This window comes from Hyaena hyaena, unplaced genomic scaffold (assembly GCF_003009895.1).
Source record: "Hyaena hyaena isolate Hyena2069 unplaced genomic scaffold, ASM300989v1 scaffold_29, whole genome shotgun sequence".
Taxonomy (NCBI): Eukaryota; Metazoa; Chordata; class Mammalia; order Carnivora; family Hyaenidae; genus Hyaena; species Hyaena hyaena.
Genome location: NW_024080661.1, coordinates 1541308 through 1568423, shown reverse-complemented (window position 1 = coordinate 1568423; position 27116 = coordinate 1541308). Strand labels below are relative to the sequence as shown.

Here is a 27116-nt window from a genome sequence, read left to right as displayed (position 1 = left end):
TCTCCCCCTTTAGGAAGTGGGAGGGGGGATCAGATTGCGTCCCCTTGGCCCACTCCGGTATTGGGATAAAGCCATCGGCCGGACACCCTCACTTCTTCCCAGACCCAATTTCAGGGGCTTTGATCCTTTGGGGGTGCTGTGTGTGAGTGTCTGTTGTGTGTTTGTGTGTGTGCCTAGAGGTCAAGTGTAACTGTGTTGTTTGCAGGCACTTCCGTAGTCGTGGGTCTCTAACTGGCGTGGGTCTATTATAAGCGTGCCTGCGGGGTCGGACCTGCGGTTTATGTCTCTGGGAGGGTCAGATGGTGTGGCTGGATGAGGCTGGGGGTGAGTTTGTGTGTCTGTGGGTGCCTCGGTGTGCCTCTAATGGGTCTGAGTCCCTGTGGGCGCGCGTCTGAGTCTATACACTGGATCGGAAGCTCCCTGAGGGCAGGAATCTATACCTGTTTTGTACTTTGTTTCACTGCACTACCCAGCGGCTACACACAGTAAGCGTTCAATAAATATTTGTGTAATGAACAAACGTCTGCACGTGAGAGTGTCTACCCTCCAGAGGGGCCTCCGAGGAAAGACCCCAAGAACGGCCACCCAGAGAGCACCCCCCCAGACACGGAAGGGCAAAGTGGCCCACGTAGCTCCTGTTCCTTCTTGCGCCCCTTCCTCTGATCTCCATCTCTGAGTTTCCTTGGGGTTGAAGAGCAGAGACGAAGACCTGGGCGGAGGGGTATGGAGAATCGGAGACCCCCGGCCGAGACTGAAGGGCAGGCAAAGGGAGAGCTCGGGAGCAACAACCGACAGCCACCGAAAGAAACAGAAAGAGGGAAAAATACGCGCGGAGTGAACGACGAGCGAGTGAGCGAAAAGCTCCCTACCAAGCCAGGCTTTGTTCCCTGAACCTAAGACTTTACCCGGCGGCGGGCGGCGGGCGGGCCGGGAGCGAGCGAGCGGAGGCGCGCGGCCATGGCTGCCGCGGCCGGGCAGGGGGGCCGGGGGGGCGGCGCGTGAGCGGGCGGCGCGGGGCGGGCGGGCGCCCGCGATGTGCCACTCGGCGCCTCCCCCGCCGGGCCCGGGCTGTGCGGCGGCCGGGCGGCCCTGGTAGCCGGGCGCGCGGCGCGGAGGGGGTGAACCCGGCGCGCGGGTCTCATTGTTGCGGGGGGGGGGCCCGTCGGGGCATGAGGGCGAGAGCACGGCGGGGGGGGCGGCCAGACAGAGCGAGCGAGGAGGAGGAGGAGGAGGAGGAGGACGCCGAGGAGGAGGAAGGAGGAGGCAAAGAAAAGAAGCGGCGGCGGCGGAGGAGGAGGAGGAGGGAGCGAGGAGGCGCGCGGCCCCCCGCTCCCTCCCTCCCCCCCTGACCCCCGACCCCCGCCGGCCGGCCCCCCGCCCCAGCCCCGGAGGGAGCTCATGGGAGTATGAAGGAGATGGTAGGAGGCTGCTGCGTATGTTCGGACGAGAGGGGCTGGGCCGAGAACCCGCTGGTCTACTGTGATGGGCACGCGTGCAGCGTGGCTGTCCACCAAGGTACGGGGGTGGCCCGCGGGGGGCGGCGGGACCCCGGGGGCGGCGCGAGCGGGGAGCCCCCGGCCGCGCCCTCCGGGGACCTCCTGGGGCTCGGGCGCCCCTCCCCCACCCCACCTGAGGGGAAGGGAGGCGTCAGGGGGCTCCCCCCGCCCGGTCCTGGAGGACCGGGTCAGGCATTGTTTTCTTGCCTATTGTTCCAGTCCCGCGCCCCCCACCCCAAGTTGAGGGAGTTTGGGGACAGACTAGGGGGCACTGAGCGCACTCTCCGCGCCCCACACCGCCAGTGTCGGGGCTGCTGGGGGAATGTTTACCTGCGAGGTGTCCCCTCCCGCCCGGTTATTTTGGTCCCGGCTCCCGGAGGGAGAGGTCAAGGGGGGGTCATCCCCCCCTCCCGCTTCCGGATACTGGGAGGAGCGGAATTGGGAAGGGAGGAGAAGGGTCCCAGGGGAGAAGGGACTCCTAAAACCCTCCGGGAAGAGCTGCGGATAGGAGCCAGGTTGTGCAGGGGGCCGGGAAGAGAAGAGGGAGGTTCGGAGTTTCCCCCAACAGCACATGGTTCGGGAGTTAACTCCTTGAGGAGTCTTGCCGAGGGCGCAGGCTGGCATCTCCCGCTTGTCTGGCATAGCCAGCTGCCCACCCCCCCTTCCTGGGACAGCCCTTAATGCTATCGCTGCCCGCTCTTCCCGCCACTCTCCTATCGGTTACCTGCACTGCACCTGCCCTTGGCCTTGACTTTTGACATGTACCTATTACAGTTAGGGACTTAAGGTGAGGTCCCTGGACCCCCTACTTCCCCATCTCTTCCCTTACTGGCCCTTTAAGAAATCCCCCCCCCCCATAACAACAAAACGTGTTTGACTGTTGTAAATGTTGTCCCTCTGTTTTTCTCTATTCCTGATGAAGAGGACTTGTTCGTAGGCAGGAGTTGAGAAACAGGTCCAGAAAGAGCATGGGGTCTTCTAGAAGTTTAAGGTCAAGGACTCAGACTTCTCATCCCTGCCCGGAGTGTTTGGTTGTATGGTTGAAGGCTGGCCATGTGCTGTTGGGCATTTCTTGTGGTCCTGCTGTTTAGTGAGGGACTCCAGACAGGGGAGCAGCACCCCTCCGTTAGAGTTCCCCCTCTTCCCCCAGTTGCTCTGGGGAAAACCAGGGCTGACAGATTTGCTTGGTAATTCTCCCCAACCCCCAGCTTGCTACGGCATCGTCCAGGTGCCAACGGGACCCTGGTTCTGCCGGAAATGTGAATCTCAGGAGCGAGCAGCCAGGGTGGTGAGTTTGAGACGCCCTCCCCACTTCTGTACACCTGAGCATCTCCTCCCAGTTCAACCAGGGGACTCTGGGGCTGAGGCTGGGGTGGGACTGTCGCACAGGACTTCCTGTTTCCTGCACATCTATCATCAGCCCACCTCTCCCCCAGCTCATCCTTCGCTCTGTGCCACCTCCTGCCCTGAGCTTTTGATTTTTGTTTGTTAGTTTGCTTGGACTTTTTATCAAGGAAAGTTTCCAACGTGAGCAAAAGGAAAGGGAATACTATAGTGAACCTCCTGTCCCCATCGCTGGTCTCTGACAGTTATCACTCATAGCCAACCTGTTTCTTCATATCCCTACACATCCCCCATAGACAGCTTATTTCATCCTGGGGCCCTCTGAATGTGTTCAGGAAGGGCCCAGCTCAGCAGATCCCCCACTCCCTTTTGGAACCCCCCTCCAAATCCCTGTGCCCCCTTGCATTGGCAGAGGTGTGAGCTGTGCCCACACAAAGACGGGGCATTGAAGAGGACTGATAATGGAGGTGAGGGGGTCCCTGAGCCCCAGACTTCATCTGTTGAGGTCAGCAAGGCCCCCTGAGCAGGGTCTGGGAAGTCAGGAGTGGACTGGGGGTCGGGGGAGGGCGGGGAAAGGATCAGGGAGGGATGGAAGCTGGGTTTTCCTTCCCTGGCCCGGCCAGGCCTGGAGTCTGATGGGAAGGCTGTGGAGGAGGGGACTGACCTTAGTGTGGGGTTATGAGGGGCCGGGGTCTCAGGTTGCCATGGCAGCTGAGGCCAGCTCCCCACCACCCCAGGCTGGGCCCACGTGGTGTGTGCCCTCTACATCCCGGAGGTGCAGTTTGCCAACGTGCTCACCATGGAGCCCATCGTGCTGCAGTACGTGCCCCACGACCGCTTCAACAAGGTCAGCGGCCCCGGCCGTTCCCATACCAGCCCCGCCCCGCGCCCCGTCCCACCATCCTTGGGTCTCTCTAGCTCTCTCTCCATCGGTGTAATTTGATTCTGTCCAGCCAAAGGGGGACTCAGGAGGTGGGTAGTCACCTGCCACTGACTGACCCGTGCTTGTGCTCTGGGGCTCCAGTGAAGTAGGAGGCTCCCTTGCGCTAGTACTGCCCGAGGGTGGGCCTTAGCAACCAGCTCACTTGTTCGTTCATTCGCTGGACACATTGTACTGAATGCCTACTATGTGCCAAACTGGGGCCGAGGTACTCAAAACAGATGTGGTCCCTGCCCCACGGAACTCCCCCTTCTGTGTGGGAAGGCTGTAAATATCAAAAAACAGGCAAATAAATTAAGTGCAGTTTGTGGTAAGTGCTGTGAAGAAAACAAATAAGGTACTAAAATAAGTACCTTGTGTGTGTGTGGGGGGGGACTTATATTAGATAAAATGGTCAGGGAAAGAGACATTTAGGCTGAGGCCAGCCTTGAGGAGGGGTGGGGTTCCAGATCCCCGCAGAAGGGACGAGTCGCGCGAAGCCCCAGAGGTGGGAATACGCTCCCTGTGAAGAAGGCAGACGTGGTCCCGGCCTTCCAGGGCTCACCGCCCAAGGACAGTCCCGTCCAATATGGTATCTACCGGCTGCATGTGGTTATGTAAACTAATTGAAATTAAATGCGACTTAAAATTCATTCCTCGGTCACACCAGCCGCGTTTCAAGTGTTCCATAGCCTGTGTGGTTCATGGCTACTGTGTTGGACAGCGAAGTATGGAAAGTTTCCATCGTCACAAAATCTTGGACTGGACAGCCCTGACCTAGGGTCACGGGGAGAGAATAGGGAGCAGCAGATCAAGGGATCCCACAGGTAGAAGAGAGGAGGGGACAACTGCGCTGTGTCCCGCAGACCTGCTACATCTGTGAGGAGCAGGGCCGGGAGAGCAAGGCAGCCTCGGGAGCCTGCATGACGTGCAACCGCCATGGGTGTCGGCAAGCTTTCCACGTCACCTGGTGAGACCCCTGCCCGTCCCGCACCCCCTCCAGGGTTCTCTGGGATCCTTGCCCGGTCGCACCGACCCCCCGCTCCGAGGTTTGCTGTGGACAGCTGTCTCTTTGGTGGTGATGGCAGCGATTTCGTTGGATGGCCTCGGCCTCGCCCTAGCCGCGGTCCGGGAGGGTGGAAAGAAGGCGGCTGGTCCGGCTTGCGGCCACCCCCTTCTCAGGCTGACCTCTTTCGGTTAGTGCCCAAATGGCAGGCCTGCTGTGTGAGGAGGAAGTGCTGGAGGTGGACAACGTCAAGTACTGCGGCTACTGCAAATACCACTTCAGCAAAATGGTGAGTGTCCTTGGCCAGGGCATGCATGGGTCAGTCAGCCTTACCCTCTAAGTCAGCTTTCGAGGGTATGGGCTCTGGGCCAGGCTGTTGCCTGATACCGGTAGGACCACAGTGGAAGGAACCCAGTCTCCGCCCTGTGGAGGTTGCCACTGGGTAAGGAATAGATTGAAGTCCAGCCCCAGGTGGGTGAACGAGGGCTGAACTGGCCAGTCCATCCCAGAAGACAAAGCTCAGACCCTGCCTGTCAAGAGTCTGGTAGGCTTCAAGGAAGAGGCAGCATTTAAGCTGAGTGGAGGCGGAGGCAGCGAGAGCCAACATTTGAGGCGGTTACTGTGCCCCAATCTCTGTACTCTGCCCTCTTCATGTGTCATTTTATGTGGTTGCCCCACAACCCTAAGAACTAGGTGTACTGTATCTTCCCAACTTACAGATGAGTAAACTAAGACTCACACTTAGGTCATGCAACATCCCACAGCAAGTGTGTGGGAATCTGAACATACAACTTGATTTGAAAGCTCCTTGGGGACCTGCCAAGCAAAGGCAGAGAGAACTGAGTCCTGGCAGAGGGACCGGCATGGGCAAAGTCCTGAGACAGAAAAGAGGACTTGTAAACAGAACAGGGCGCTTGGTGAGGATGTGGCAGGAGGTGACCGGATGTTTAGGCAGGGCCAGAGTGGGGCTTGCTTCTGCCCTAGGCCTCGGGCCCAGGGAGAGGCTGGAGGAGGGGTCCTGTTCATCGTCTGTGGAGAGACCTGTATATTCCAGAAACTAGGGGGTACCCTGGTGAGGGGGGTGCAGCCTGACTGGGAATGCAGCTGGGCCCTCACCCCCTGGGCCACAGGCTTGTAAGCAGGCGGGTAATATGATCAGATTTGTTTTTTAGGAAGATTACCCTGGCAGGCCGCTGTGAAGCTGGATCTGAAGGGCTGAGGCTGGCGGCTGGGAGACAGCTGTGAGAAGGGGCAGGGGGGGGCCAGGGCTGGACTCTAGAACCATTGCTAGGTAGACAGGCCTACATGTAGGGGTGGCTGAGAAAGAGGATTTAAGGGTAGGACAGAGGACCCAGGCTCTCGGTGCTTGGACACCTGGGAATGCTATGAACGGGGTGCAGTGGGCTTCTGTAGGGTTGGCATACGTCCTGTTCTGCCCTGGATAGCTCCGCTTCGTGCCTGTCACCCCGGTGTAAGTATTAATAGTTCCCTCTTTCGGTTTTCAAAGTGTCCCGGTTTGGATCATAAATTAGATGGTCACCTTGGTTTCAGGATTAAATGATGACTTAGGACAAGGTAGAGAGCTCAGGGTGGCTCACAGGAGGTGCCAAGCGGGGCTGTTCAGGGTTGGTGGCTGTCAGTCCCCCAAACAGGGCAGTGCTGGCAGCCCTAAGTATAGAAGGCTGGGCTGGAGCCCTCAAGTGCCCAGCAGGATACGGTGGGTCAAGGTGTGACAGGGTCCATGAAGGGGAGAGTCTAGTGCTTGGCAAGTTAGGAACAGTACCCACCACTGGGGAGCAACTGGGTAGGACGGAGCCTGCAGTTAGTTGGATTTGGCAGTTGGGGGATAGTGGGGGACCTGCAAGTCTGGCACAGGTGAAGCTGTCAGGCAGGGGGCAGTCATCAGTGGTGGAGGGAAGGAGGGGGCAGGCCCTGGCTGGGAGGAGAGGCAGCACGAGGATCCTTTGGGTTTTTGCTGTTGTGTATGTTTACCTCCCGCTTCTAAACGGCATTGGGTCCTTTGGGACAGAAGGAGCCACTGTGTCTGATGGAGGGGGAGGGCCAGGATCAAGAAAGGACTGATGGCTGGAGCAGAGTGTCTGGGCTGGTGAGGAGGAAGGGTGTGGAATTCAGAGGAGCAGGGGACTCCCCATGAGCACCCTCCCCCCGTGTCTTTTCCCAGGGAACGAGGCAGGACTGGGCCATGGCCCAGGCTGCTCGAGATAGATTAAGAGTCTCCATGGGAAGAGGTGGGTGGAAAATAAGAGACCCAGGCCCTTGTTCTACCTCCAGTGATACCTTGCTGGGGCCAAGATGCCTCTAGCTCTTCAGGGCCTCAGTTGCTGAATCTTCATTGGATAAGCCATCTTGGGAAGCTCTAGCATTTATGGTTAGAGAATGCCTTTTGCTGAACAGAGCATCGTTGAAGATACAAGGTCCCTGTAGTGACAAGGAGGGTGGGAAGAACTGGCCCCTGGGATCATTTGACTTTCAGGAATCTTGTCCTCAGCTATCGAAAGGAGGGTTTGGCAGTTCCTCTCTCTTCTTTCCCCAGAAGACGTCCCGGCATACCAGTGGGGGTGGCGGAGGAGCAGGAAGCGGAGGCGGTACAGGGGCAGGTGGCAGTGGCTTTATTGCTGGCCGGAGAAGCCGGTCAGCCTCACCATCCACCCAGCAGGAGAAGCACCCTTCCCACCATGAAAGGGGCCAGAAGAAGGTAAATAAGTGTCTTCTTCCTTTCCCTCTCCTGCCCACACCCACAAACACACAACTTCAAGAAGTCACCACAAGGTGCCCCTGAGGTCTTGGGGCCTGCCCCCTTCCTTCCTTTGAGGCCACTGAGGGCCAGCAGAAGGCTGAGAAAGTGACACAGGAGAGTCCTGGAGGGGAAGATGAGGGCCTGGCTTCCCTGGGGTTTTCTGGATTTCCGTGACCCAGGACATGACAGTGCCTCCCAAGCCCTCGACACATGGCCCTGCACGTTTGCAGACACCTCCACAGTCTAGCCATGTGCCAGCCCAGTTGTGTAGGCCCCCTGGCGCCATACCTCTTGGCGCACCCGGTCCCCATCCCTCTGCACAGCTCCACACCCCAGGTGGACCCCTTGCAGGTATGTGCTCATGTGTGTGGTGCTCTGTGTCCCTGGCGTGATAATGGGACAGGCTATTTTTAGCAAGCAGTGAGGATGAGGGGGAGGGGCGGGTGGCTCTCAGAGCAACCTGCCAGAGCTGATCTCCTCCAGCCTCAGCCCCCCAGTCCCTCCACAGGGGGAGATGATGCCGGCAAAGCCCATTCATGAGAGGTGACCCCTCCGCTCAGGCGCATGTCATGTTTATCCTACCCCGGACTGTCCCCCACAACCCGTGTCTGGTCACTTCTCTCTCCCCAGAGTCGAAAGGACAAAGAACGCCTTAAACAGAAGCACAAGAAGCGGCCTGAGTCACCTCCCAGCATCCTCACCCCACCCGTGGTCCCCACTGCTGACAAGGTACTGCCACCCACACCCAGGAGGAATGACCCAGAAGGGGAGGGAGGCAAGCTGTGAGGGTCAGAGCGAGCCAGGGACCCTGGGCACCCCCCTCAGCAGCTTCTAGTTAATGTGCCTCTGTTCCCCACCCTACCCCTCTCCCTTCCCCTAGCCTAGCCCAGCGGGTGCTTCTCAGCCCCACCAACCACTGACCAACCAGGAGGGTACGGGTGGGGTGGGGGGTGCGGGGGTGCTGCCCTGCCTACTGGCTGCCAGATATTTACATCTGCCTCTGTCCAGACACAGTCTCAGCACTGGGCTCTTGTCTGCGGGTACAGTACTCAGACTGGTTCTTCAAGCTCTGAGGCCCATTTCCCCAGAGATAGGCAGAGAGGACCCCTGTGCTCTCACCCTTCTGCCACATCAGGACGCTGCCCAGACCAACCAAAATCCCATGGTGGTATGGGGCAGGCCCACGGACAGCACCCCAAAACCCCTGCTCTTCCCATCCTTCCCAGGGCTTGGGATGTCAGGCCTGTCTCCAGAAATGGGCAACATCTGGAGGAGTAACCAGCAGGCCCTACCCGAGGCTAGGGAGTTGCTAATCCAAGCCAGAGCAGCCCTTCCTTCCCCTCCTTCCAGCGCCGCCCCCCCGCAACCCACCCACCCACAGAAGAGCACAGGGGCCTGGAGAAACTGCTTCTTTCTGTCACCACTACTACCCCCCTCACCTCCACCTGCCTTAGGAGTTTGGCAGAGCTCTGGGCATCTTAGCAGGAGGCTCAGGTATCAGGTTTCCAGGGTAACGATGTAGCAACTGTCCCAGTAAACCCCTCCCAGCCCCAGCCTGCTTTCCAGGGCTCACCTGGAAAAGCTTGTCATTCGTGCCCTCTGACCCTTCCCAGGGGCCTGTACGCAGGTGGAAATAGGGCGAGAGATACGGGAGTTCCCAGTGGCCAGGTGTCCCCTTGGCCATGTGGGAGCATTCTGTCCATCCCCCTCCACCCACCCCAGCATTTCAGCTACCCCTCCCCCTGGCCCCTCTCCTCCTTTGCTCTCAGAACCACATCTGGCTCCCTTCAGAACTCCAGCTGTTGAAAAGAACAAAGAGGAAGACAGAGACTGGGCCTTCGCCCAGGGAAGGGCAGCACAGGGCAGCTCTCATGCCCTGTCCACCCTTCCTCTAGCATTTGTTTGTTTACTGAGTACCTGGTCTCTACTGGGAGGAAAAGCACCATCCCTGGCAGTAACACGAAGCCTTAACTCACTCACTACATGGCAAAGTCACTTCTAGAACAGGGGAATGGAAGGGGTACGTGGGGATTCAAAATTCAACTCATTCAGTCCTCAAAATAATCCAATGAATTAGGTATTTTTTTAATACATTTTTTAAACGTTTATTTATTTTGAGAGAGAGAGACAGACAGACAGCGTGAGCAGGGGAGGGGCAGAGAGAAAGGGAGACACAGAATCCGAAACATCCTCCAGGCTCTGAGCTGCCAGCGCAGAGCCCGATGCGGGGCTTGAACCAGTGAGTGAGATCATGACCTGAGCTGAAGTCAGACGCTTAACTGACTGAGCCACCCAGGCACCCCAAATTAGGTATTTTTTAAAAACTCATCCAGTAAATAAAGAAGCTGAGGCATAGAGAAGTAATTTACCTAAAAGCACATAGCTAGTAAATAGTGGAGTCAAGATCTGAACACAGGCAGTCTTGAGGGCCCATACTCTTACCTACCACGGGACACTGTCTCTGCAGTAGATGGCAGAGCCCACCAGGCTCATGGCCAGCCCTGCCTGACCCCAGAGCCCATGCTCCTCCAGCCACTACCCTGCTGCCCTCAGAGGGGTTGCTGGAAGCCTCAGACGTGGGGACTGTATATTTCAGATCAGTGTGGCATCTGTTGATGTGGCTGATGTGAGTGCACAGAGCTCTGGAACTAAGGAGACAGAGTGACTGGGTCCACCCCGGGGAGCCAGGTGGCCCCATGGAAGAGGCCTCATGAACTTCCAAGTTGAATTTGGAAGGATGAGAAGTTTCCCGGGGAGATTGAGGCCAGGCTGTCCTGGCAGAGGGCTGGGCCCTGCGAGCTCATGTGGTTTAGGAAGGGCACAGCGTGGCCAGAGAATGGGGTATCAGGTGGGCTGTGGCTCAGGGTGAGTGGGGAGGGCAGGATGATTGGGGGGGTTCAAGGATGGGGCCAGGGCAGTGATCCCTCGCCCCAGTACAGGCCCGTCCAAGTCCAGCCCTTTCGGCACCACTAAGCATGGATGAATGATCAGATGGGCACATTAGTGCAGGCTCGGGGACTGTTTTCACTCTTCTCTGCCTCAGGTGAAGGACAGACCGACCCCCCTCTCCTCACACCCACAAGTTCTTTCCAGAGCAAACTTGGGCTCTCCCTGTAGAGCCTGGGCCCTGCCTTCTCCTACCCCACTTCCGGGTTTGGGTGAGCCGGGGCAGCTGGCCTTGAGCCTTCCCCTCTCCTCCTCCTCTCAGGTCCCCTCCTCAGCCTCTTCCTCCTCTCACCATGAGGCCAGCACTCAGGAGACCTCTGAGAGCAGCAGGGACTCGAAGGGGAAAAAGTCTTCCAGCCATAGCCTGAGTCACAAGGGGAAGAAACTGAGCAGTGGGAAAGGTGTGAGCAGTTTCACCTCCGCCTCTTCCTCCTCCTCCTCTTCCTCCTCTTCTTCCTCCTCCTCTGGGGGCCCCTTCCAGCCTGCAGGTGAGTATGGGCATCCTGGAGGAAGCTGGGGGTGGGACAGCCTCCAGCCTGCCCAGAGCTTCTCTAGCCAGTGCCTGGTTTGCATCTCATTTGCTTCTTAAATTGGTTAAAGATGGGAGATCCCCACCCAATGACTCCTCTCCAAGCCCTCCCCCCGCCAGTCCCTCTCAAGCCCCACCCCTCCGCTGCCCTAACTGTGTGCACTTGTTATCCCCTGCCCTTGTGCCATAAGGTGCCATTTTTAAAGTGCCAACACTGATGATCTGTCCCACAGTCTCTATAGTCCAGTGAGATCAGTTAGGCAGGAGTTCTTCTCCTTCCCCTTTATCATATGTAGGAAAGCTGGGGCTGGGGACACTCCTCCCAAGACATACAGACTGCGGCAGAGCTGGGACAGCTTCCCTGACCCCTGACCCAGGCGCTCTCCAGCTAGCGCAGATGGGAGTGGGGTGGGAGGGACACGCGGCCCAGCTGTAACTCACTTTTCCCTCTGTGCAGTCTCGTCCCTGCAGAGCTCCCCTGACTTCTCCGCATTCCCCAAGTTGGAGCAGCCAGAGGAGGACAAGTACTCCAAGCCCGCAGCCCCCACCCCTTCAGCACCCCCCTCTCCCTCAGCCCCTGAGCCCCCCAAGGCTGACCTCTTCGAGCAGAAGGTGGTCTTCTCTGGCTTTGGGCCCATCATGCGCTTCTCCACCACCACCTCCAGCTCGGGCCGGGCCCGGGCCCCGTCCCCTGGAGACTATAAGTCTCCCCACGTCTCGGGGTCCGGGGCCTCAGCAGGCACCCACAAGCGGATGCCCACACTGAGTGCTGCCCCTGCGCCTGCTGAGGAGACCCATGAGACAGGCCTGAAGGAGAAGAAGCACAAAGCTAGCAAGAGGAGCCGGCATGGACCGGGTCGTCCCAAGGGCAGCCGGAACAAGGAGGGGGTCGGGGGCCCGGCCGCCCCCTCGCTGCCCAGTGCCCAGCTGGCTGGCTTTACTGCCACTGCTGCTTCACCCTTCTCTGGAGGTTCCCTGGTCAGCTCTGGCCTGGGTGGCCTGGCTTCCCGCACCTTTGGGCCTTCAGGGAGCCTTCCTAGCCTGAGCCTGGAGTCCCCACTGCTAGGGGCAGGTTAGTGACCCTTGGGCCTCTCGGCCCAGCCAGTCTACTGAGGGGATAGAGGCATAAACATGCAGTTGGAGGGAAATGATAGCACCTGCTCCAAAGGACAGAGACGAAGGAGGGAAGAGATAGTCCCCTCTGAGATACTCCCCCACACCCATCAGCGGCAGGCTTGTAGTGGGAGAGACTGGGGTAGACTGCCCATAGGGGCTACCTGTTAGGAAAGCCAGCAATCCCCCAGGTCTGGGCAGGGCAGTCTAATAAGCAGGCATATCAAGCAGATGTCACAGGCAGATGTGACATCTTTGCAGGAGGAGCCTTAAACTGGTGTGTGTGGCCAGACCTGGGGGAGTGTTCTCCCTGGGGAGGGGCTGCCCCAGGCACCTGGTGGAGGAAGCGCAAGGGGGAATGGGGACTAAGCTTCCCTCTGTGTCCTTCTGCCTGTAGGCATCTACACCAGTAATAAGGACCCCATCTCCCACGGTGGCAGTGGCGGAATGCTGCGAGCTGTCTGCAGCACCCCCCTCTCCTCCAGCCTGCTGGGGCCCCCAGGGACCTCGGCCCTGCCCCGCCTCAGCCGCTCCCCATTCACCAGCACCCTCCCCTCCTCCTCTGCTTCTATCTCCACCACTCAGGTGAGGCCTTACTCCTGGGCTCCTGCATCCCTAGGCATGTAGGGGACAATTTGCCTAGGACCCCAGCTCTCCATGGGAGAGATTGAGAGAGAATGTCTCCCACTCTGGTCCTCTCTCCTCCCCAGTACACCTACCTGATCCCCTCCTTCCCTCACACAGTTGTGCCCTAGATCCAAGAATAACCACCAGGCTGGACTATACCTCCTTTCCCTCAGGTGTTTTCTCTGGCTGGCTCTACCTTTAGCCTCCCTTCTACCCACATCTTTGGAACCCCCATGGGTGCCGTTAACCCCCTCCTCACCCAGGCGGAGAGCAGCCACACAGGTACGTGTCTCTGATCCCATTCCCCTTTCTTCCCAAAGACCAAAGGGGCACCGTCACCTGCATGTCACCCAAGAAAGGATGGGAGGGCTTTCTGGCTGCCCCCTCCCTCTGCCCATTACCCACCCTGAAAAAAAGATCCACACACAACAAACCAGAGTACGCTTTCACGTTAAAATCCCCTGATGGTACGGGTAGGACCTGACAGAATGAATTACCACTGTTCCATCTCACAGAAGAAAAAGGATTAATGACTTGCTCAAGGCAGTTCAAGTAGAAAAGAGCAGAGCTGGAGCTCAAATTCGGGTCCCGACTTCAAGCCCAGTTCTCCGGTCACTGCAGCATTCTTCTCCGCTGGCCTCTTAGTCCTTGGCATGGGGCGTCTAGAGAGTCCGCCAGCTGGGCAAACTGCTCTCCGGGTATTTATGAGTTAAGGGGGAGGATCACAAGCGCCCCTCCCACTCCCGGGAGAGTCAACCCAGCCCCAGAGAGCTGATTGGTGCAGAGACACCACCTGGCCGGTTAGGGGGCGGGGCCTACCTCCCGGCCTCCAGTTCAGGTAAACTTTCTAAAAGGGGCCGAATGACCCGACAGAATTAATGACCGGACAGCGCAGGGTGACTACGTTTTCCAAACCCCACATTGGAATTCTGTGGCCCAACAAAAAGGTTTTGCAACTTGTGAGTTTATGAATGTGAGAAGTCGCACAAAACTAATTATAATAGTTATTACGGGCTTGCTGCAGGACAGCTAACACTTCACATTTATTACCTTATTTGTAATCCTCATCACAAATCATTTCAGAGAGATTAGGTTCAAATTCAAGGTCACATGGCAAGCATCAGGTCCAAGTTCAACCCAGGACTGTGTAGACCCCGAATTTCTATAACCCTGAAAACACCAGGAAAGAAATTGGGAGATGGTTCTTAAAGAAGCCAGGCAGCGGTCTTTGTGCCTAGGGAAGAGACCAGATCCCATGGCTTTGCCTCCCGTGGGGCCAGGTTTCCAAGCCAGGGCTCCCAGCGTCTCACGAGCTAGAACTGCCAGTCTGGGGTTGGGGGAGATCCTGGGGGAAAGGGGTCTGCGGTGAAGTCCCAGATCCCGCACCCACTTCCCAGGCGGGGACCGTGAGGCCGACGGCACCCCTTCCCCGCTGATCCCTGCTCCCCTTCTCGTTCCAAGAGCCAGACCTGGAGGACTGCAGCTTCCGGTGTCGGGGGACCTCCCCCCAGGAGAGTCTGTCTTCCATGTGAGGGAGGGGGCGGCGGCTTGGGGGAGGGGCTGGGAGCGGGGCTGGAGGGACACTAGGGGGAGGAGAGGGCGGAGAGACGGGCGCCAGGAGAGGGTGGTGTCCAAAAGGGGACGACTGGAACCCCTGAGGGGGGAGGAGGGAGGCAGGAGTGGGGACATGAGGTAAGCCTGACCCTGGTTTTCTCTTCTGATCCCAGGTCCCCCATTAGCAGCCTCCCCGCACTCTTCGACCAGACAGCGTCTGCACCCTGCGGGGGCACCCAGTTAGACCCAGCGGCCCCCGGAACAACTAACATGGAGCAGCTGTTGGAGAAGCAGGGCGACGGCGAGGCCGGTGTCAACAGTGAGGAGGGGTGGAGCCGGGCTGGGACACCTGCCCTAGGACCCCCAAACTCGGTTACCTCTTTATTCAAGGTCCCCAAACTTTTTAAGGCACCTTCCCTTGGCCCTGCCCCAGCCTTAACTCTTGGCTACCCCGGGCCTGATACTTACCTTGCTAGGCCTCGCACCTGGACCCGCCACCTGCGCACCCCGCCTTCGGCCCCCGCGGCCTCCTCGCCCTTACCTTACTGTGCTCCGACTTCTTCCGGCCGCCTACGCTCAGGATCGCAGCCTTGACCCTCGAGCCTCAGGCCCCGCCCCTAGTCCTCACACCTCGGGCTCCCGAGGTCCCGCCTCTCCGAGCTCACCCGAGTCTTGCTAGCAGGCGCCTTGCCTTCTCTTTTAGGTCTCAGTCTGATTTTCTCCTCCAGGCCCCGCCCTTCAAGTCCCGCCTCCGGCCCTCTCGCCCCGCCCCTCCAGGTCTGCGGGCTCAGGCGCTCTCACCCTCTCTCCGCAGTCGTGGAGATGCTGAAGGCACTGCACGCGCTGCAGAAGGAAAACCAGCGGCTTCAGGAACAGATCCTGAGCCTGACGGCCAAGAAGGAGCGGCTGCAGATTCTCAACGTGCAGCTCTCTGTGCCCTTCCCTGCCCTGCCTGCCGCCCTGCCTGCCGCCAACGGCCCAGTCCCTGGGCCCTATGGCCTGCCTCCCCAAGGTAAGGGGACTCCCACCCAGTCTGGGAGTGGGGGACTCTGCTGGGCGGTGCGACCTGGCCCCGGTCCCAGCCCTTGACCTCCCTCCCTGCTCCCCTCCCTCAGCCGGCAGCAGCGATTCCTTAAGCACCAGCAAGAGCCCCCCGGGGAAGAACAGTCTTGGCCTGGACAACTCTCTGTCCACATCTTCTGAGGTGGGCGCCGCGGGGAGAGGCAAGGGTGGGGGCAGGAGGGGAAGCGCTGGGGTATTTTGGTCTCATCTCCACCCTACAGCTATTGGAGGCTGGGCAGTGAAGTGATTGGCTGAGCAATCGGTTGACTGACCTATTCATTCCTTCATTAAATAAGATTATGAGGTGCCTACTTTCGATACCAGGCACTGGCTACGCAATCAGTGAGCAACACGGACGCAGTCCTGCTCCTGAAGGTAGACTATAAATCCACAAAAGTGATCATTACGAGTCAGGAAAAGGGCTAAAATGGAAATAATTTGAGGGCGGTGAGGAAGAATGGGGGGAGGGATTCTTCTGGAGATAAGAGGTGGTTAGGGAAGGCCTCTGAGAAGTACTTGGGAAGGGTTTATTACAGTGCCTCTCGCAAAATAATCCCCGTGTAAATTGGTGGGGGTTAGGTACTGGTTGCTATTGTGGTGGCTGCTAATGAAGTCAAACTGGGTTCTTATACTTGAGCAATGATACTCATCATAATAGCAGATATTAATGGCACACTTGCTCTTGAAATCATGTACTGGGCTAAGGCTTTCAAAGCTGAGGGTTTAGGCCTCCCAGTAACCTTACAGAGTAGGGACTGCTAACACCCCCGCGTTGTGAGCGAGAAAACTAACACAGAAGCCAGTGAAGCCATTGAACTGTGGACATAGAGTTTGAACCTGAGCCTTTCACTCCAGCGGCTGCTCTCTTGCCTGCAGAGTTACCAAGCCTTTCTAAGAATCAGTGGCTTCATCCCTGTATGGGAATAACGAGATGGTTCAGGTCATGCACTGAACCCTGGTTCTGGCTCAGTAGATGGCCACCACCATCATCATTGTCCATGATTCAACCGGGATTGCAAGGGGTGCTGGGCCCCCGGGAAGTGACTTGTGAACATGATTTGTGAAGACTCTTGGGATTCTTTATCTCTGGGCCTTGCTTCTTTCACCTGGGTGGCTCTGCCGGGTGAGGTGGGCGAGGGGGGAGGGCTGTGCTCTGTGAGAATGCTGGTGGGTGCTGGGCCGGGGGCCAGAGAGGTCATGCTGGCCCCCTGCCCCTCTGACCCCTCCCTTCCCCCTCCCTCCCCAGGACCCACACTCAGGCTGCCCCAGCCGCAGCAGCTCGGCGCTGTCCTTCCACAGCACGCCCCCACCGCTGCCCCTGCTCCAGCAGAGCCCTGCTACCCTGCCCCTGGCCCTGCCCGGGGCCCCTGCCCCGCTCCCGCCCCAGCCTCAGAACGGGCTGGGCCGGGCACCGGGGGCAGCAGGGCTGGGGGCCATGCCTATGGCTGAGGGGCTGTTGGGGGGGCTGGCGGGCAGCGGGGCCCTGCCCCTCAATGGGCTCCTTGGGGGGTTGAATGGGGCTGCCGCCCCCAACCCTGCGGGCTTGAGCCAGGCTGGTGGGGCCCCCACGCTGCAGCTGCCAGGCTGTCTGAACAGGTGAGGGAGAGCTCAGCCTGGGGAAGGGGACGGGGAGGCTGGCTCTGGGAGGGACTCCCCCAAACACCCACAGTCTCCCTAAGAGGAAAACTGTCCTCTGGTCTTAGAGGGCATAGAATCTAGTCACCTCTTGGCCCCAGGTACCCCCTAGATGTTAGACGTGAGTGTCCTCTGGCTGGTAGCTTTCCCAGGGACAAAGTCGCCGGTTTCTTTCTTGCACCCCCAGTCTTGATTCCCCTTCTGGGAAAGCTCTTCCGTCTGACTTGTGTCCCTCCCACGGCAGCCTCTGAGCTCGCTCTGCCTCTCTATAGTCCTCCAGAACCGCACTTCCCTGCCTTTCTCCACCTGGGTCTGAGGGGGTCTGGGAACTTGGCAGGGAGGAGGGAGGCACGCTTCCCTGCCCCTTCCCAGAGTCTGTGCTTTGTCACCCACCTCAGCCTCACGGAGCAGCAGAGACACCTCCTGCAGCAGCAAGAGCAGCAGCTCCAGCAGCTCCAGCAGCTCCTGGCCTCCCCACAGCTGACCCCGGTAACGACCCCTCCCCGGCTGCTCCAGCCCCGTGAGGAGGGCCCCTGTGGGGCATGGGTGGTGCTCTCAGGCCCCTGGACAGTGCGGAAGGGGTGCTCTACTGGCCCCAGATCATACCCTAGCGCGAAGGTCTGCGGGGCCGTGGGTCCTCAGTTTCTGAGCGCTTCCAGTCCCAGCCCCAAGGATCTTCAGGGTCTGTGGCTGAGCCAGTGACACCCTGTCAACCAGAGCAGCCCCCTTTTGGGGCCATCTCACAGTGTTGGGTTCTGCCAAGATCTCCTTTGGAGAACAGGAGTTGTGCCTTTTAAAAAGGGGAGAGTTGAAAGAATAGAAAACCTAACCGTTTTCCCATAAAGAAACATTAGAGAGATACTCAGGAAACCAATGCAACTGCTTACCTCTAGGGGCCCGATGGGAACAGGGGTGGGAGGGAGATTGCTTAAGGGAAACCTGGATATTTTGTTTGGGTTTTTGGAACACTGAAAATACCTTGCCTGTTTAAAACAAAAATAAATGAATCATCAATGAAACAAAACAAAGGGGGGTGAGGGAGGATGGAAAACTATTGACCCAGCTTAGTTCTCAACTTGGGGTCTTACTACCCCTAGAGGCGTTTGTGTTGTCATAGCAACCGAGGGACGATTTAGTGAGGGGGTGGGGCCAGGCAGAGACTGTTAAGCCTCCTGCAGCACTTGGCCCAGAGTGCCCCAGTTGACAGACACTGAGGGCAGCCACCGCTTTCTGATCCAGATGGGAAGACCGAGTTCCCGAGTAGGGAGATGGCGGCAGAAACTTGACTGTCCCCCTCCCCAGGTCTCCTTCCTCCTAGCTCCAGTGCGATGGGATGGGGCCTGGGCCAAGCGGGGCAAGCTGGCTCCGGGGACTGCTGGCCCATGAGGCGTCTGGCCCCCTTGCAGGAGCACCAGACTGTTGTCTACCAGATGATCCAGCAGGTCCAGCAGAAGCGGGAGCTGCAGCGGCTGCAGATGGCCGGGGGCTCCCAGCTGCCCATGGCCAGCCTGCTGGCAGGAAGCTCCACCCCGCTACTGTCGGCAGGCACCCCTGGCCTGCTGCCCGCGGCACCTGCCCCACCTCTGCTGCCCGCCGGAGCCCTGGTGGCCCCCTCGCTTGGCAACAACACGAGTCTCATGGCCGCGGCAGCTGCGGCCGCAGCAGTAGCAGCGGCAGGCGGACCTCCAGTCCTCACTGCCCAGACCAACCCCTTCCTCAGCCTGTCGGGGGCGGATGGCAGTGGCCCCAAAGGAGGGGTGAGTAGGGGGCCCAAGGCCGTCCCGTCTCCCTTCTCCGGGATGGGCAGAGGAGGAGCATCAGAAGGTACATCATTAGGTGTGTCATCAAAAGGAGGAAGGAAACCACCCCTAGGCCAGCAAAGTGCCCTGCTCCAGACACCATAACCTCTGAGCACGGGCTGATAGGAAAAGGCCCAGTTAGAAAATGGGGTTCCTCCGGGAAGTCCAGGAAGAAAAGTCTGTTTCCTCTCCGAGTGGACCAGTTAGAAAAAGATGATGCTCTGGGTGGGCCTTTTGGAGAAAGGCCCTCCCTCTTTCCTCTTAAGGCACACAGCCCGAGCCCAGGGTGCTGCCGTTGGCTGGCGCATGCCCGCTTAGCCGGGTGCCCTTGTGCAGGGCAGCTTGCCCCCGCTCCATGCAAGCGCACGCACCCACAAACATATATACGTTAGCCCAAGAGCCTAGGGCAGGGGCTTCAGTGGGGCTCCCTCACTGTACCCGCCAGCTTCCTTGACCCAGGTAGCTGTTCTCAACTGGGTGTTAGCACCAGACACCTCCTAAACCCCCAGCCTCCCTTCCTCTCTTTCCAGACTGCTGACAAAGGAACCTCAGCCAACCAGGAAAAAGGCTAAATCCACCCCGTCCCTCCTGACTCCCAAATGGAGGGGGCAGATCTTGGCCTGAGGGGTCCTAGCCTGGAGCAGGCACCCGCACCCAGACACTGGAGAGACCCCAGCCTGCATCCCGTGCTGAGGCCCGGGGTGTGTGGGTTGCTTCTGGTGCCAAGGACTGAGACGGAGAGGGATGCCCCTTCCACTGGCCCCCCTCTCCCTCTGCACTGACCCCTTTGTGAGGGGCTCAGGGGGAGGACAGGTTCCAAGGCCACCTAGGAGCCCCCACTCTCAGCAAATGTTTTGAGGTCCTCTAAGAGCAAAGTGGGCCATGGCATAAGTGGGGGGCTGGTTGGACCCTCCACATAAAATGGATCAGCACTTGAGTGGGGAGAGGTGGGGGGATAGGCCCTGGGCCTGCCCCTGCACGGAAATCTCTCACGACAAAAAGTAGTCCTGCTTTACCTGCAGTTTCTTCCCAACCTGGGCAGATGGCAGAAGTCCCCCGCCCCGGCCCCCCACAAGGGTTACAAGCTGAGCTTGTGAAAGCCCACAGACTAGGGAGCTGAGGGAGGGGCAGGATGGTATGGAACTGAACTCAGCCCGGGCCTCCCCATCTCTCTGGAGCCCTCCCGTGCTGGGATGGGGAAGGGCAGGGGAGGAGGCCCAGCCCCCTTGAGTGCCCTGTCCCTTGTTTGCACTATTGGATTTAGGAGTGCGGAGGGTGGGAAGATGGAGCTGCCTGACTCAGAGAGTGCGTGTGCCTGTGCGTGTGCGTCTGTGTGTGTGTGTGTGTGTGTGTGTGTCTGTCTGTCTGTCTGACTCCCCCTGGACCTGGGGCAGCCGAGGGCAGGGATAGGAGCAGTGCTCAGATGAGGCAGCACCAGAAGGGGGCTCCCAGCTTTTGTTTGCACCCTCCCCACCTCACCAACTTTGGTCCCTTTCTGGGGCGTGAATGGTTAGCAAAACCGGAACAGTACTCCAATATTGGAGAGTAAATGGGGGCTGGGGGCTTTGAATCAGGGTAATATCCTGCCTTCCCTCCCCCAGACCCCACATGGTCTCAGTGCCCCCTCCCCTTCCCCCACCACCGTGATAGTCTGTCCTGCTTCCCTGGCGGGAAGGGAGTCCCAGGGATGGGGGGATGGGGCAAAGAGTTGGGGGGGGTAAAGTGCCACTTCCTTTAGTGAAAAGCCCCCTCCCGGAATTAGCCAGCTTGCTCCCCTGCCCCCACCAACCAGGGGAGCCTTCAGCTTGAGCTGACCTGACAACTGTCCCTTCACCCACCAGCTATTTCCCCTGGGGTGTGGGGGCAATTCTCACCTTAAAGAGCCCCCACCTGTCCAGAGCCTTTGGTGACAAAGGCCGAGTGAGGGGCCGGTAGGGCAGCCAGGAGAGGGGCGAGGGTGAAGCCTGTGTCTGTTTCAGTTGCACTGGGGTTGGAGCCGGGAGAAGGCTTTTCCAGCTTTCCCTGAAGCTCGTGTCTCGTCAGTGTTTGCATGTGTGGAGTTTTGTGTGTGTGTTTCCGTTTGGGTTTTTGTTGTTGTTGTTGGTTTTTTTTTTTTTAAATAAAGAAAAGAAGATGTGTATATTTTTGGCAACGACAGAAACGTAGTGCAGATATATTTTTGCCTGTGCTGCTCAACTGGTTTTTTTCTGATACTGAAAATAATATTAATATTCCTGTTGATAAGACTTTGTAAGATGTTAGGGAGCTGATAAAAGAGAGGGTGGGTGGGAATCTTCAGAGGCAATTTCTTAGGCACTTGCAAGGGCTTGGGGGGAGGGGGGAAGGCAGTTGTGATGACCTCAGAAATACTCACTTTTTATTAATGCTAAATATCAATTAGGAAGAAATGATAGGATTCAGCGTTTTTATTCATCTTCATCTATTAAGCTCTCGAATTCCCCGCCCCCGAACCACTGAGAAGTAAAAGAACCTCCAGAGGTTCTTAGGAGAGTTGTCCATTCACACTCACCCTTGCCTAGGGCCGGCCCACTAAGAGCTGAAGTCGACTTCTGTTCTGGATGCTGTGGAAGGCAAATCGGCTCTGAGGCTGCTGGGGCAGAGAGTGAGAGGTCCCTATGATTCAGTGCACTGGAACCAAGGCCTCCCCCTCCCTCCTGGCACCCACGAGTCTGGGGTTCTCATCTCCAAGAGCCTTTATTTTCCAGCTTTCCCCCAGGCTGGGGTGCAGCCCCAGGTAGGCTAGATTTGAAGAAGGGACCCAGGCTGGGTATGGATTCCTGTTGTCTCTCGGTTTGGGGAAGGAGGGCATGAGAGAGGTAGCACATTTCCTTCTTCGGAGGGAGCTTTTATAAGAAACTTCTGGAGATCTTCAGGGTCCCAGTGCAAGGGGGATGGCTATACTGACCTCACCCTCCTTCCCCAGCCTTGGTCCCTTTCCCCGGGACGAATGTGGACGGGGAGTGGGAAGAGACACAGCTGTGTACATCTCTACCTGGCAGAGAGAAAGGATGTGGTTTGCAGGGCGGAAATGAAGTCTGAAAATGCATGAGCGGAGCTTCGTGTGTGATCACGCTCAGTGCAGAGGTGTGAGGGGTGTGCATGCAGAACCCCTGTCTGGCTTTGAGGTCACAACTGGTGCATGAGTGTCAGAGCTGGAAGGGACCTGTGTTTAGGGGTGGTTTGAGCCAGTTCCTTGCTTCACAGGTGATAGCTCCAAGCCTAGGAGGGGCAGGGGCTCGGGGCAGAGCCAGGACCAGCCCTCAGGACCCAGGCCTCCTGGTCCTGGGCTCTCTCGCCCCCCACTGCACCACCTCCATGTGGCTGTCTGTCTGTCCCTGTGTGTGTGAGTGCAGGGCTGTGCCCGGGTGGGAGGGTATCTATGTAGCACTGATTGTCTTAGCTCAGAGCTGATGGATCCTTTCCATAGACAACGACACTTTAAAGATGGCTTTTTTTTTTTTTTAAAGTTTTTCCTATTTGTGTGTGTGTCTTCCCCTCAGGCTCCTGGGTCTGCAGACGCCTCCTGGTGCCCTAACCTTGAGGCTGAGAGCACCCTACCCATTCCTCTACTGAGTGCTAGGGAAGTACTGCTGGGGAAGGCCTAGGCAAGTGAGGGGAGCCAGAGCCAGGGGCCAGCTCCGAAAAAGGGTAACGTCCACACACCCCTTTCCCCCCTGAGCTGGAAATGCAGACAGCTTTTCAAGAGCACGGGCTCCCCTTGCCAACTTCAAGCATCTTCCCTGGTGAGTGGTGGGCCAAAGTTAGGAGCAGGCAGTTTGCTCCCACTGCTCCTCTATCTCGGTGTATATTTTTCCTGGGGAGAGGTGCCCAGAGCGATGAAGGTCCCTTCAGTGGGGGAATTTGGAGGGGGCCGGGCACAGCACCCTGGCTCCCACCAGTCACATCAATCCGGATTCAAAGCGTGTCCAGCTCCCGACCGCTTTGACTTGATCTACTGAAAAGTTGGGGACTGAGGGGGTGCCTTCATTGCCCTTTGTTCACTTCCTCCAACCCAACTTGGGACTCAGGTGGCAGGACTGGAGACCCAAACCCTGACTCCCAGCCCCATTTCCCTCTGTCCATCCCAGCCTGTCTCAATGTAGCAGACCCTTCCGAGGGGAGCAGGGAGGGGAAGCCAGAGTTTGCAAACCCAGGGGCTCCTTTTACATTCTTTCTAGAACCTCCTTTATATCCTCAGCCCAAAAGGCAATGCCCCCTCCTTTCACTTCCGAGCCTGGAATTGTGCATAACCCGGATCTTGTATCTTTGTATAACGGATGTTATTTGTACGAAGGGCAGTTCGTAAACAGCACTTGTTCTTTTAATAAAAGAATGTTTTACAAAAAAAAAAAAAAAAATCCACAGACCCCTGCATTGTCTGGCTTTATTGAAGGGAAAGGGAGGGGCGTGCCAACTGTGGGAGCCTCGGGAGGGGGACGGAGTAGGGGTCGATTACATTCCTCTAAGCATCTAGAATAGGACTTCACAGACCCGTATGCTCCGAAGACCCAAATACCTGTGCCCACCCACAAGGATGTGATGCGCACGCCTGGGCCAGGCGCAGGTTCCCTGCGTGAGAAGCCCCCCCGCGCCCCGGGAGACGCTGCCACAGCCTCCGCCGGAGAGGCTGGTCCCGGGAGGTCCCCGCCCACACGGGGAGGCGCAGGCCGGGAAAGCGGAGGCGAGGCTCCCCGCCGGTGTCTCCGCGTGCACGGCGCTACCGTAGCGGACGCCGGGCCACACTCCCCCGGGGAGGCTGCGGGGGGAGCGGGGGCGGCCGGGCTTCCGGCGGCGGCGGGCCCCGGCCCCCACCCGCGCGGAGCTCCGCGGCGTCTTCCGGGCCGCGGCGAGCTGGGCCGGCCCGGAGGGCGGGGGCCGGAGGTGACCCGGGCGCGGGGCGGAGCCGGCGCGGCGCAGCCGCGGGGACCCGCATGGGCGGCCTGGGGGCGCCCCTGCGGCCCGCGGCCTGGGTGAGCACCCCGACCCCACGCCGCCGGCCGCCCTTACCCCCGACTTCTCCCCTCCCGGGTCCCGCCCCGCTGGTCCCTCGGCTGCGCGTCCCCAAGTCCCGCTTCGCCTGGTGCCTGGTGCCTTGCAGCCTTCGGTCGCCGAGCGCAGGCTGGGTGTCCCCCGCAACTTCACTTCCTGTCTTGTGACCCCTTTTCTTGCCCTCTTATTTCTCCTACCCCCCCCCCCCCACCCACAACAAGTCCCTTCCAGATGACTTCCTTTTGGGAGTCCAACGCTTTCCACTGACTAGTTTTTCTTGTATTTTTTTGTTTCCAAACCACCGTCTAGTCATGCCTGCGTACCTTGCAGAAGCTGAACCAGAGTCGGGACATCTCCTCCTGGCTGGTGAGTGCCCAGTCTCCCCTTCCCTCCGCCCAAGTCCCCCAGTCCCAGAGACCCCAAAGCTAGAGATCAGAGAACGAACAAGAGAGTCAGCCCTGTTTCCCAGACTCCAACCTCAGCCAGCCCTGACTGTAGCCACCTTCCCAGTTGGCTCAGGGAAGGTAGGGTGACCAGAGGGCACAGGGCGGGGAGCCAGGCTTTCCACGCTGGGAACAGCAGTGCCTGATAAACGTAGTCCCAGGTGCAGGTGACCCTGCTTGGGCGGGCGGGATCCTGGCTCTCCCCTTCCGAGGCCCCAGGTGGGAGTCTGGGTTTGAAAGGAAGGTAGCGGGGGTGCCCAGAAGCCCGAGTGCCTATGTGGGCGTGAAATCTCTTCCCTGTCCTTAGGGTGTCCTGTGGGAGAGAATGTCCTTGTGGGGTGGCATCAGATCAGCCTCCTGCAGAGGAAGGCCGCCATAAGCCAGGGCCACTGGGAAACTGGACAAGTCCATAGGCAAGAAAGTGCTTCCAGGGCGTGGGGCTGACCGCCAGCCCTTCATCTTCCCTTGCCACAGGCCCGATGGTTCCCTAAAACACCAGCCAAGTCCGTGGTGGCCTTGAAAACGCCCATCAGGGTGGAGCTGGTGTCTGGGAAAACCTACAGGTGGTGTGTATGTGGCCGCAGCAAGAAGCAGGTGAGAGACCCCTGCCCTCTGTCGTCAATATATGACACCCCTGGTGGGACAGCAGGTATCTCCTGGGAGCTCCTACCCCCACACCTTCCTCCTTTCCCGGCACACGCCTGAAGGACAACACAGGGAGGCTGCGGGTGGAAGAATGCTGTCAGGCCAAGGCCACCACGCACAGCCCCGAGCTCCCTGGTCTCTGTATCCACTCAGAGGCCAGATGAGGCCAGAGAGACAGAACTTCAGTCTTGCAGCCAGGCCGCAGGGGCACGGGGCCCTGGCCTCCTCTGCTGGCGCTCCCCCCCCCCCCCGCCCCCAAACGCCGTCTGGACTTCTCGCTCAAAGCACTGAGAGGTTGGGTTGTCTTTCTCCCCCTCTCTCCCCACTCCCGGGAAACATCTGATCCAAAGGTTCCCAGGCTTTGGACCCCAACAGTAGCAAGACCCCCAGGTGCCCCTTGCCAGTGCCTTCTGCAAACCCTCCCTTTCCCCATCATTGCCCCCACCTCCCTCTCCCTTCCAGCCCGGGAGCCTTCCCTCCAGCAGGAACCTGACCCACATTCTTAGCCTCCAGGGCCCCTTTCCTTCCGAAGCTGAGCTCCGAACCATGTGCTTCCAAGAGGTGTCATGTGGTGTCACAGCCCAGGGTCCCAGGTCCTACTTTGCCAGTCTTGCTCTGAGCAGGTCCTCGTGAGGGTAGAGCGGCTCTAGGGCGTGGCAGCCACGGTGCCCTCGGGGACGGGTTGCTGGGTTTTATTTGTATCCTTCTCTCATCTCTCCTCCTACCCTGCCTTGACCTCAGGAGGCCTGCCTAACTAACTAGCAAGTCAAGGCAGAGGCCTCAGTTCCCGTTCCCCAGAAATATATTCCTGCCCCTGTTCCCTGTGGGACATCCCCTTCCTCCCATAACATCCACTCCCGATAACAGGCGCCCATGTTTCCTGGAGCCGAACAAGGTTGATACCCCAGTCCTAAAGCAGAGTGCTACCTGCAGGCTGTCTCCCACACAGAGAAGTTTTCACCCAGAGAATCTGTGGAAGGAAATGAAGTTCATGAGGCAATGGAGACTCCGAGACATTTTATTATTTTTAACTTTACTTATTTTGAGAGAGAGAGCGTGAGTGAGCAAATACACAAGCCAGGGAGGGGCAGAGAGCGAGGGAGAGATAGAATCCCAAGCAGGCTCCCAAACCTTGAGATCACTGACCTGGGCCGAAACCAAGAGCTGGACACTTAACCGACTGAGCCACCCAAGGGCCCCATCAGAGATGTTTTAGAAAAACCTATCAGAGGGGTTTTAACTGCTCAGTCAGTTAAGCATCAGACTTCATCTCAGGTCATGATCTCACAGTTCGTGAGTTCAGGCCCTGCATTGGGTAAGTTTGAGCCCAGCTTCGGGTGAGCCCTGCTGCTCTCTCTCCCCCTCTCTTTCTGCCCATCACTCACTTGTACCCCATCTCTCTCTCAAAAATTAAATAAACCAAAAAAAAAAAATCCACCCTATCAGCACTGATTCACCTTGAAAATCCTGTCGTTTATCCTGGCCCTCTGGGTCCCCCAGAGCCTAATGCATTAAAGACTCATACTTACTGAATGCTTACCACGGGCAAAATGCAAAAGAACCATTGTTTTATTTCCTAGGGACAGCTCTCCTATTACCCTCGCATTGCAGGTGCGGGAGGTAAAACTAGGGGACCCAGGGAGTCTCATTGAGGAGCCTGAGCCCTAAACTATTCCTTCCATACCAACCCTAGTCCAGCAGGTGGGGTAGTGTCTCTAACTTCTCTCTCTCCCTTACCAGCCCTTCTGTGATGGCTCTCACTTCTTCCAACGCACTGGCCTATCCCCACTCAAGTTCAAGGCCCAGGAGACCCGTGTAGTGGCCCTCTGTACCTGCAAGGCCACCCAGAAACCCCCGTACTGCGATGGCACTCACAGGAGCGAGCGGGTGCAGAAGGCGGAAGTGGGCTCCCCGCTCTGAGGGGGTGGCCCCTGTCCAGCCCCAGGCCTCTGCCAGGTACCCCACTGGTAGGGAAGGAAACCGAATGCTGAACTCAAGAAAGGACCACCCAGGAACCCCAGGACCCACTGCTGGCTTGCGAAGGGCTGGCCCCCGATACCAGAGGTCTCTTGGGCAGCCGGGAACACGCCCTTGGTTCAACGCCTGCTGGTGAACATGACATTAAACAAAATGTCCACCCATAGTGGTGTTCTTGTGGTCACTGGTATGAGGCACATGGCCCATCCCAGCTGGGGATCTGGGATGGGGCATCCCACTGGCCTCAGGGAGG

The 27116-nt window shown here is 58.4% G+C and overlaps 1 protein-coding gene across 6 annotated transcripts; it reads left to right on the top strand.

Annotated features, from left to right (window-relative positions):
- Positions 1-1330: 1330 nt before the first annotated feature.
- Positions 1331-27029, top strand: MLLT6 (MLLT6, PHD finger containing). 6 transcript variants are annotated; one of them, XM_039227698.1, is made up of 22 exons: positions 1336-1515; positions 2705-2784; positions 3253-3307; positions 3578-3687; positions 4626-4729; positions 4961-5054; positions 7320-7481; positions 8154-8252; positions 10732-10957; positions 11456-12070; positions 12509-12696; positions 12912-13020; positions 14200-14266; positions 14466-14611; positions 15107-15304; positions 15408-15496; positions 16601-16950; positions 17388-17478; positions 18396-18746; positions 24108-24164; positions 24716-24835; positions 26627-27029. In XM_039227698.1, the coding sequence occupies exons 1-22, from the start codon at positions 1407-1409 to the stop codon at positions 26804-26806; spliced, it is 3600 nt and encodes a 1199-aa protein (XP_039083629.1). In that variant the 5' UTR covers positions 1336-1406; the 3' UTR covers positions 26807-27029. The 6 variants fall into 6 exon arrangements, with proteins under 6 accessions (XP_039083625.1, XP_039083626.1, XP_039083624.1 ...); XM_039227694.1 differs by lacking the exons at positions 24108-24164; positions 24716-24835; positions 26627-27029 and adding an exon at positions 19319-20956 and having other exon boundaries at positions 1331-1515; positions 7323-7481; XM_039227695.1 differs by lacking the exons at positions 24108-24164; positions 24716-24835; positions 26627-27029 and adding an exon at positions 19319-20956 and having other exon boundaries at positions 1331-1515; positions 10732-10870.
- The last annotated feature ends 87 nt before the right edge of the window (positions 27030-27116 follow it).